The sequence below is a fragment of the Aureococcus anophagefferens genome (assembly GCF_000186865.1).
Source record: "Aureococcus anophagefferens unplaced genomic scaffold AURANscaffold_1, whole genome shotgun sequence".
In the NCBI taxonomy this organism is placed as follows: domain Eukaryota; class Pelagophyceae; order Pelagomonadales; family Pelagomonadaceae; genus Aureococcus; species Aureococcus anophagefferens.
The window spans coordinates 3,490,939-3,501,167 of NW_008705561.1; the positions used below are offsets into that span (position 1 = coordinate 3,490,939).

General features: G+C 71.3%; 4 protein-coding genes across 4 annotated transcripts in view; 2 read left to right on the top strand and 2 right to left on the bottom strand.

Annotated features, from left to right (window-relative positions):
• The window catches only part of AURANDRAFT_70631 (expressed protein), a gene marked incomplete at both ends in the record, with an annotated part of 1,001 nt that extends 464 nt beyond the window's left edge, over positions 1–537 (bottom strand). The window contains one exon of the mRNA XM_009034250.1: positions 47–537. Within this exon, the coding sequence (XP_009032498.1) occupies positions 47–400 (354 nt within the window). The remainder of the gene's footprint in view (positions 1–46) is intronic.
• A 240-nt stretch (positions 538–777) lies between these two features.
• AURANDRAFT_60990 (hypothetical protein) lies at positions 778–3,363 on the bottom strand (the record flags this gene model as incomplete). Its single annotated transcript, XM_009034249.1, has 2 exons — positions 778–850; positions 1,019–3,363. The coding sequence occupies 2 exons, from the start codon at positions 3,361–3,363 to the stop codon at positions 778–780; spliced, it is 2,418 nt and encodes an 805-aa protein (XP_009032497.1).
• Positions 3,364–3,890: 527 nt separating this feature from the next.
• AURANDRAFT_15432 (hypothetical protein) lies at positions 3,891–4,292 on the top strand (the record flags this gene model as incomplete). The annotated part of the gene is made up of 1 exon (XM_009034247.1): positions 3,891–4,292. A coding segment is annotated over one exon (402 nt), but the record flags the coding sequence as incomplete, so codon positions are not given.
• Positions 4,293–6,562: 2,270 nt separating this feature from the next.
• AURANDRAFT_19250 (hypothetical protein) lies at positions 6,563–9,998 on the top strand (the record flags this gene model as incomplete). Its single annotated transcript, XM_009034248.1, has 2 exons — positions 6,563–9,526; positions 9,738–9,998. The coding sequence occupies 2 exons, from the start codon at positions 6,563–6,565 to the stop codon at positions 9,996–9,998; spliced, it is 3,225 nt and encodes a 1,074-aa protein (XP_009032496.1).
• Between the last annotated feature and the right edge of the window lie 231 nt (positions 9,999–10,229).

Below are 10,229 nucleotides of genomic sequence, written 5' to 3' on the forward strand. Positions count from 1 at the left end.
TCGGCCGCGCGCGCGCGCGCGGNGGGGGCGCCGGGGCGCGCGCGACCTCGGCGCCGCCGCGGTCGTGCGCGGCGCGCGAGCCCTCGCGCGGCGCCGCGGCCGCGCCGCGCGGCGCGGCCGCGAGCGCCGCCCGGCACTCCGCGAGGACCGCGGCGACGCGCGCGTCGACGCCGTCGCGCTGGTCGTCGCCCAGGCCGCCGCCGCCCGGACCGGGCGTCGCGTAGGCGACGGCCACCCGCCGCAGGGTCCGCTCGCAGCGCCGAATCCCGCGGACGACCAGGGCGGCGCGCCGGAGCTGCGCCGACGGCGGCGGCGGCGGCGGCGGCGGCGGCGCGGCGGCGCCCGACCGCGGGCACCCGCGCACGAGCCCGCGGAACCGCTGCGTAAGATCCTCGGCCATGCCGCTGCCTCCCCGGTCCCCTGCAAGCGCGAGCGACGCGTTCACGACGACGTCTCCGGGCCCATGTGATGCCTCAAGGGGCACGGTATCTGATCGTCGTGGTTGCGCGCGTCCGAGGCCTCTCTACGCGCTCAAATCTCCACACACTTCAGCGCTGGCGGCAGTGCATGGTGAAGCTCCCTTGCATCCATGACGAAGTGCGCACTTATCCAGGGGGGTTCGCGGGGTACCTCGGCGAACCCAGTGGACGAAGTAGGCTGCGAAGCGCAATGTTTCATCGTGAAGCCTAGTTTGAACCACCGCTCAAGTGTAGGTACCGCCCCTAAGCTAGGATCCTCTGCGTCTGGGCGGCGCCCGCCCTCGGCGCGGCCGCGGGCCTAGGCGCCGGCCGCGGCCGCGCCGTCGCCCGTCGTGCCCGACGCGGTGACCTCGAAAATGTAGTCGTATTGCCTGTGTGGAAATCAACCATAAGTTTGGGACGCCCCCACCAAACTTTGAAATTCTCTAGCTCGGTCAAATCGAAGTCGATTCGGCTGATTTTTGGACGAATCGATTGCTCTCGTCGAGTTCTCGAAACACAGCCGAAGAGCTTGTGTCGAACCTTTCGAATACGCGCACATTAAAGTCGCGTTGAAGATTTGATTTGTACGCAGGTATTGCATTTCGGAGTTCTCCCACTTCTCGTTCTTCGTGCCCGTGTGGCGGAAGCCGCAGTCGCCGCGCTGGCCGTAGGCGCCGAGGGGCTCGCCGTCGTCCGCGCCCGAGGCGAAGCCGTCGAGGCAGGCGCAGATGCCGATCTCGCGGTTGCAGATGCCGTTGGCGCTGCACTCGACGTCCTCCTTGGTGCCCTTGGTGACCTCCGTGACGTTGACGACGACGTCGTGGCGGAGGTCGTCGGCCTCGGACACGACGAGGAGCGGGAGGTCGCCGTGCTCGGAGAGGAACTCGACGTAGACGCGCTGGCCCGGGCCGCAGACGGACGCGTTGTAGGACACGTTGCGGAGCGAGACGGCGACGTCGCGGATCGTCGGGAGCGCCTCGAGCCTCGCCTCGAGCTCCGCCGCGGAGGCCCACCAGGGCACGCGGACGGGCTCGGGCGCGCCGCGGAACGTGACGTTGAAGGCGCCGTCGGTCGCGAGGGAGCAGTTGAGCGCCTGGACCTCGTTGACGCCCCACGTGTAGGGGTTGTCGCCCGTCGGGCAGAACGCGTGCGAGCACTGGTAGCCCGTCCAGCCCGTGTACGTGTACGCGAAGGGCCCGCGGTACTGGAGCTGGTTCACCGGGTCCGCGCCGAAGTCGTGCGTCGGGTAGTCGGAGGTCGACGCGTGGCACTTGCAGCCCGTGACGAGGTCCGCGTCCCAGGGCTCGCTGTAGTTGACGCGGCGCACCTCGCCGTGGTCGCCGAAGAGGAGCGCGTTCTGCGCGAGCTCGGCCATCGTCGCGCAGTGGCCGAAGGCGCCGCACTCGCGCGTCGAGTTGACCTCGCAGGCCATGTCGCCGCACGCGTCGCCGCCGACGACGCCGAAGTCGTCGTCGCAGTCGCAGTTGCCGCTGGACCGGTCGCAGAGGCCCTTGTTCGAGCAGGTCGCGCCGGGCCGGTGCGCGTCCCCGGGGTCGTCGCCGACGGCCTCGCCCCACCACGCGCGGCCCGTCGGGCACGTCTTGTACTCGCACGCGCTGCCCTCGTAGCCCGCGGTGCAGTTGCAGAACTTGTCCGCGTCGCAGACGCCGACGCCGCTGCAGACCGTCGGCGGCAGGTTCGTGTTCCAGAGGGGCGTCGCGCGCGGGCAGGGCCCCTCGGCGCCGCCCGCGGCGTCGGCCCAGCGCGCGTAGTCGCGCGGGTACTCGTAGGCGACGGACGCGTTCGGGGAGAGGTAGCCGCAGTCGGCGACGAGGCCCGCGCCGCCGCGGCCGTCGCTGGACCCGAAGCCCGTGTAGCAGTCGCAGACGCCGACGGACCGGTCGCAGACGCCGCGGTTGCTGCACTCGGCGCGCTCGCGCGTGCCGGCGACGGAGCACACGGCCGCGTGGACCGTCGAGCACGCGCCGTCGACGGCGAGGCGCACGTCGGCCCGCCGGCCCGGGCCGTAGGTCGTGCCCTCGATGGCCCAGGTCGCGTTGAGCGCCGGCAGGTCGCCGCGCGTCGTCAGGAACGTGATCGCCGCCGTCGTGCCCGCGTCGCTGCAGAGCGACCCGTCGAGGCCGCCGCCGTAGTAGGCGACGTCGACGTCGCCGAGCGTCGAGAGCCGCTCGAGGTGGAACTCGAGGAGCTCGGCCGTCGCGTCCGCGGGGATGGGCGCCGTGCGCTGGCCGCGGAAGGCGAGCGCGATCGTGCCGTTGCCGCAGCCGCCGGGCTCGCCGCAGTCGCACGTGAGGAGCTGGACCTCGTCGACGCCCGCCGTGAGGGGGTCGTCGCCCCGGGGGCACTCGCGCTCGCTGCAGTCGTAGCCCGCGAAGCCGGCGTCGCACGCGCAGCCGTAGATCATGGACGCGTCCCAGCCGTCGTACGCGGCGTCGTGCTCGAGCGACACGTAGTCGACCTGGGCCGCGGCCTCGGCCATGGACAGGCAGGTCCCGACGCCGAAGCACTCGAGGGGCGCGCCCCCGGCGAGGCGCGCGCCGTGGGGGCAGCGCATGCGCTGGCACGCCTCGCCGGCGAAGCCCGCGCGGCACTCGCAGAGGCCCGACTCGCGGTCGCACGAGCCCATGTTGCTGCACTCGAAGTGCGCCGCGTGCGCCGTGTTATTCGCCGTCGCGTAGTCGCTCCAGGCGACGCCCGCCGGGCAGATCCGCAGCGAGCAGTCGGCGCCGCCGTAGCCGCCGTCGCACGCGCAGGTCTCGTCGACGCCCGGCGCCACGCCCTCGGCGCAGTGGCCGTGGCCGCTGCAGACCTCCTCGTTCAGCAGGCCCAGGGGGCACGCGGCGGCGGCGGCGAGCGCGGCGAAGCGCAGGCGCCGGAGCATGCCGGGCGACGCGACGCCGAGGTCCGGCTCGGCGCCGCGGGCAGCCCCGGCGACGCGGGCAGCCCCGGCGACGCGGGCAGCCCCGGCGACGCGGGCAGCCCCGGCGGCGGCCTGCGCGCCGACGGCGCGCGCGGACGACCGGCCGGCCGCGCGCGGAACGGCGCGGTGGCCAACGGCACCGCCCCCGACGCTCCGCGAGGTGCCGGCGCGCGCAGTAATGTACTAGATTGCAGTCCAGGTATCCTCCGTGGGCATTGATTTGTGGCAGCGGCCACAAAGAGCGCTGGTTGCCGCCTGCGAGCGTGCCGCCCCGGGGTGGTGTGCCGGTCCGCGTCCCCGTCCGCCGCGCGCCCCGGCGTCCCCGTCCTCGTCTCGCCCCGCCGATGGGTCCGCGCGACAACGATGGCGCCGCGCGAACGCCGAGGGGTGGCTCCGAAGGCGGCATGGAGGCGCCCCCCGACGGCGCCCGCGCCCCCGACGGCGAGGCCAAGTGGATGACGCTGACCTGGTTCCTGCGGCCGGACCGCTACGAGGGCGAGGTCGTCGACGGCCACATGCACGGCAAGGGCACGTACTGGCACGCGGACTCGAGCCGCTACGAGGGCTCGTTCGCGCGGTCGCAGCGCCACGGCTACGGCGAGTACTTCTTCGCCGACGGCTCCTACTACAAGGGCGAGTACAAGGGCGGCGCCAAGGACGGCTACGGCGTCTTCGTCTACCGCGACGAGACGCGCTACGAGGGCACGTTCGCGAACAACGTCAAGGAGGGCCAGGGCATCATGTACTACGCCGACGGGAGCAAGTACGTCGGCGACTACCACAACGGCATGATGGACGGCCAGGGCGAGTACGTCTGGCCCAACGGCGTCAAGTACGTCGGCGAGTGGCGCGCGGACGAGCGCCACGGCTTCGGCCAGATGTTCTTCAGCGACAACGAGCCGGCCTACCGCGCGCGATGGGAGCACGACCAGCGCGTCTTCACCTGACGCGCCGCCGCCGCCCCCTAACATATCCCGCCGGCGGGATATCTTGAAGACGAACACGAAAACGGCGTTGGAAATCTGAGCCATGACACTCGCGGTAAAGTGCGGCTCGCACCGGGCGTCTCTCTGCCGCCGTTCCTCGTGAGCGCGCTCTGCATTCTAGCTCTGCATGCCCTCGGCGAAGCACGAGTTCATGGCGACCTGGAAAGGCGCGGAGTTCACCCACTTTCGATAAGGCGTTCGATCAATACTAGCTCAAAATCTCCACAAGACCACCACACCCATAAGCGATGCGCCGCTAGCCGCCGCCGACGAGCATCTGCGGCCCCGCGAGTGCGACAGCCGCCGTCTTTGAAGCGGGCTCGTCGATGTCGTCGGCGGCGCCGAGCCTGCCCCTGCCCCGGTTCCTGGGCGCCGTCGCGCTGGCCGCGGCGGTCGTCTGCATCCTGCTGCGGCGCCGGCGCCGGCGCTGGGACCCGCGGAGCCCGCTCTGCGGGCGGCCCGAGTGGACGATGACGCGGGCGCTGCGGCGGGGCGCGTCCTACGCGCAGAGCGCGGTCATGGGAAGCCTCGCGGCGCCGATGACGACCCAGGTCGGCGGCCACATGCCCTCCGCGGGTTCCGGCGCGGGCATGCTCGCCGTCGGCGACCGCGACCGCAAGGGCTTCGGGGGCCTCGGCGGCGTCGTGCTCAAGCCCGTGCAGTCCGGCGAGCGCGGCGCGCGCGAGGTGAGCTTCTACGAGGCCATGGGCGCGCCCGGCGCGCTCTGGCGCGGGCGGCCCGTCGGCGCCGCGACGCGGGCCGAGTTCGCGGGCCTCCGCCGCTTCCTCTGCGGCTACCACGGCGTCGTCGCGCTCGGCGAGGCCGACGGCACGGAGCGGCGCTACATCGTCCTCGACGACTGCACGGCGGGCATGGCGCGGCCCTGCGCGCGCGACGTCGGGGCGGGACGAGGGTGATTCGCGTTCGCCGCGACGTGAGTGGTCCGCGCGCGACCGTTCCGGAAAACGCATCCACGCTCCGAGAACGCTCCGAGAGGTGGTCGCTCGTCCAAACATGAGCCGAAACGAGTGGACGATGACCGAGATAGCGGTCTCCAAAGTCGGGAACTTCGCTCTCTTTTCCCGCCAGGCTCGACGTCAAGCTCGGCGTCGTGACGACGGAGCCCGAGGCGCCCCCCGACAAGGCGGCCAAGGCGCGCGCCAAGTACCCGTGCCAGGCGCGCCTCGGCTGCCGCCTCGTGGGCGCGCGCGTCTGGGACGGCGCGGCCTACGCGGACTACGACAAGGCCTGGGGCTGCGGCCTCCGCGACGAGCGCGCGCTCGCGCGCGGCCTCGGCGCGTTCTTCCGCGGCGCCGGCGCGCACCGCGCGCGGCGCGCGCTCCTCGCCGAGTTCCGGGGGCGCCTGGCGGACCTGCTGGCGTGGTTCGAGCGCCACGAGGGCCTCGTCTTCATCTCCTCGTCGCTCCTCTTCGTCTACGACGGCGCGCCGCCTCGCGGCGCGCGCGCCGACGCGCCGCCGGGCCCGGCCGCGGCCGCGCGGCCGCCGCGGGCCGTGCTCAAGATGATCGACTTCGCCCACGTCCGCCACGACGGCGCGCGCGACGCCGGCTACGTCGTCGGCCTCCGCCGCGTCATCTCCCTCTTCGACGCGCTCCTCGACGAAGTCGACGACGGCGACGACGCGGCGCGCGGGCGATGACGCGGCGCCGGTGACGACCGGGCCGGGCGGCGCCGAGCGCCGTCGCATGGTCCGGAAATCACTCGTATCCGTCGCGATCCGGCCGAGCGGCGCACGGACGCGCACGGGGGGGGGGCGTAGCTGCGACCATATAGGAAATGAGCCGTAGTGATTATACTTGCCCAACGTATATACCATAAACGATGCGAGCCATTCGTTTAAAGGCCTGCATCTCCTTCAATACAAGCTGTGCGCTCAGAGCCATCAATGTCCCGGAGTTCATCATAGATTGTGAAGTTTATTCCGTCATGGGTTAGTTTTGCATATGACTCGGCCACGTGCGACGCGAGGGGTACATATCGAAGCGGCGTCCAACATTAACATATCCCGCCGGCGGGACTCGATATGGTAACATTTCCCGATTATTTCCCATCGCCGTGCCGCCGGCGGGGTATGTTGAGGATTCTGGGACTTCAACCTCATGAGGTAACCTCGCGCAAGCCCGCGCTTCCAGCAGGGCTCGCGCGTCGGGTCCATGGACGAGCTCGCGAAGCTGCAGCTCGTGTCCAAGGTCTGCGGGCGCCTCGACGAGGAGCTCGGCGTCGGCGACCGCACGCTCGCGGAGTTCGTCATCCACCTCGCCGAGACGCAGGGGACGCCGTCGGCCTTCGGCGCCGCCCTCGCGGAGAACGGCGCGGACTTCCCGGAGCCCTTCGTCGCCGCGCTCTTCGCGCTCGTCGACGACGCGCGCCGCGCGCCGGCGCCGCCGGTGCCGCCGCGGAAGCGGGGCCCGCCGAGCCCCGAGTGCGGCGCCGCGCGCGCGGCGCCGCGCGCGCGGCCGCCGCCCCGGGGCGGCGACCCCGAGCTGCACGCGATCTACGCGGGGCGCGTGACCAAGGTCGCCGAGTTCGGCGCGTTCGTCGCGCTCGAGGGCCCGACGCCGCCGCGCGAGGGCCTCGTGCACGTGTCGATGATCTCCGGCGACGGCCGCGCGCGCGACGCGGCGCGCGCGGTCGCGCGGGACCAGCGCGTCTTCGTCAAGGTGCTCGGCGTCGCGGGCTCGCGCGTCTCGCTGTCCATGCGGGAGTGCGACCAGGCCACGGGCGCGGACCTCCGGCCCGACCGCGCGGCGGCGCTCCGCGGCGCCGACGCCGCCGGCGCCGGCGGCGGCGTCGCGCGGAGCAACCCCATGATCAACCCGGGCGTGTCGCTCGGCGACCTCCGGCGCGCCGAGGCCGCGGACGCCGCGGCGGGCGGCGGCGGGCGGCGGCGGAAGCGGCTCACGTCGCCCGAGCTCTGGGAGGCGCGCCAGCTCGCGGCGTCGGGCGTCGTGCCCGCGGAGATGCTCCCGACCTTCGACGAGGAGCGGGGCGTGCTCGGCGACTTCGGCGCCGAGGAGGCGGAGGAGGAGCTCGAGATCGAGCTCAACGAGCACGAGCCGCCGTTCCTCCGGGGCCAGGGCGCGCGCGCGCGCGACGCGAGCCCCGTCGCCATCGTCGCCAACCCCGAGGGGTCGCTCCAGCGCGCCGCGCTGACCCAGGGCGCGCTCGCCAAGGAGCGGCGCGAGCTCAAGCAGGCCCAGGCGAACGCGCTCATCGACGGCATCCCCAAGGACCTGAACCGGCCCTGGGAGGACCCCATGCCCGACGCGGGCGAGCGCCACTTCGCGCAGGAGCTCCGGAGCGTGAATTTGGCGAGCTCCCAGGTCGACAGCGCCTGGAAGCGGCAGCAGCAGAAGCAGCAGCTGAGCTTCGGCCACGTGTCGAACAAGTCGCTCCGGGAGCAGCGCGCGGCGCTGCCCATCGCCGCGCTCCGAACCGAGCTCGAGGCGGCCGTCGCCGCGCACCAGGTCCTCGTCGTCATCGGCGAGACGGGCAGCGGCAAGACGACGCAGATGACCCAGTACATGGCGGAGATGGGCCTCACGGCGCGCGGCGCCGTCGGCTGCACGCAGCCGCGGCGCGTCGCGGCCATGTCCGTCGCGAAGCGCGTCGCCGAGGAGTTCGGGTGCGAGCTCGGCGCGGAGGTGGGCTACAGCATCCGCTTCGAGGACTGCACGTCGCCGGCTACCGTGCTCAAGTACATGACCGACGGCATGCTCATGCGCGAGTACCTCGCGGACAACGACCTCGGCCGCTACGCGGCGCTCATCCTCGACGAGGCGCACGAGCGGACGATCCACACGGACGTGCTCTTCGGCCTGCTCAAGGACCTCCTGGGCCGGCGGCCGGACCTGAAGCTCGTGGTGACGTCCGCGACGCTCGACGCGGAGAAGTTCTCCGCGTACTTCTTCGACTGCCCCATCTTCACGATCCCCGGCCGCCTTTTTCCGGTGGAGGTGCTCTACACGAAGGAGCCCGAGGCCGACTACCTCGACGCGGCGCTGATCACGGTCATGCAGATCCACCTGAGCGAGCCCGCGGGCGACGTGCTCGTCTTCCTCACGGGCCAGGAGGAGATCGACAGCTGCTGCGAGATTTTGCACGCGCGCATGGAGGCGCTCGGCGGCCTCGCGCCCGAGCTGCTCATCCTGCCCGTCTACGGCGCGCTCCCGGCGGAGATGCAGAGCCGCATCTTCGAGCCGCCGCCGCCGGGCGCGCGCAAGTGCGTCGTCGCGACGAACATCGCCGAGGCGTCGCTGACGATCGACGGCATCTACTACGTCGTCGACCCGGGCTTCTGCAAGCAGAAGGCCTACAACCCCAAGCTCGGCATGGACTCGCTCGTCGTGACGCCCATCTCCCAGGCGTCGGCGCGCCAGCGGAGCGGCCGCGCGGGCCGCACGGGGCCGGGCAAGTGCTACCGGCTCTACACCGAGGCCGCGCTGCGGACGGAGATGCTGCCCTGCTCCGTGCCCGAGATCCAGCGCACGAACCTGGGCAACGTCGTCCTCCAGCTCAAGGCCATGGGCATCCACGACCTCCTCGCCTTCGACTTCATGGACCCGCCCCCGCTCGCGACGCTCGTCGGCGCGATGCAGGCGCTCTACGCGCTCGGCGCGCTCGACGACGAGGGCCTGCTCACGCGCTTCGGCCGGAAGATGGCCGAGTTCCCCCTGGAGCCCCAGCTCTCGAAGATGCTCATCGCCGCCGCGGACCTCGGCTGCGCGGAGGAGGTGCTCTCCGTCGTCGCGATGCTCTCCGTCGAGCAGCCCTTCTACCGGCCCAAGGAGAAGCAGGCCCAGGCGGACGCGAAGAAGGCCAAGTTCTTCCAGCCCGAGGGCGACCACCTCATGCTCCTCGCCGTCTACGACGCCTGGAAGCGCGCCAACTTCTCGAACCCGTGGTGCTACGAGAACTTCCTCCAGGCGCGCGCGATGCGCCGCGCGGCGGACGTCCGGAAGCAGATCGTCTCCATCATGGACCGCTACAAGATGGACGTCCTCTCCGCCGGGCGGAAACTCGACCAGGTCCGCCGCGCCATCGTCGCGGGCTACTTCACGAACGCCGCGAAGAAGGACCCGCAGGAGGGCTACAAGACCATGGTGGAGGGCAACCCCGTCTACATCTGTGCCGAAACCAAATCTTCAACCCGACTTCAATGTGAGCGTATTCGAACGATTTGGACCAGACTCTTTCACTGTGCTTCGAGAACTCGACGAGAGCGATCGATCCGTCCAAAAATCAGCCGAATCGACTTTGATTTGACCGAGCTAGAGAATTCTCAAGTTTGGTGGGGACCCCCCAAACCAGTGGTTGGTTTCGGCACAGGTCTACATCCACCCGTCGTCCGCGCTCTTCAACAAGAACCCGGAGTGGCTCATCTACCACGAGCTCGTGCTCACGTCCAAGGAGTACATGCGCCAGGTCATGGCCGTCGAGCCGAGGTGGCTCGTCGAGCTCGCGCCGCGCTTCTACCGCACGGCGGACGCGGGCACGCTGTCCAAGGCGAAGCGGAGCCAGAAGATCGAGCCCCTCTACGACCGCTTCAACCCCCCGGGCTCCTGGCGCCTCTCGAAGCGGCGCGGCTAACTCCTCGATCGAAGTCTCGCGACGCGGGCGGCTACTTGGGCTGCAACTTGGGCGATGCTAACTTCAAGCTGAAGGGGCCTTGCAGCAATTTTGCGAGCCTTGGCGTCCGGCAGGCTTTGGGATGGCATTGCACATCCCTCGGTAGCGATTTTTCACCGTGTCCCCCGGTCAAAAGCTCGCGGCAGTCTCGCGGCCGCCGGACGCTGACATGGAGGCCGCCGCGGCGCGGGG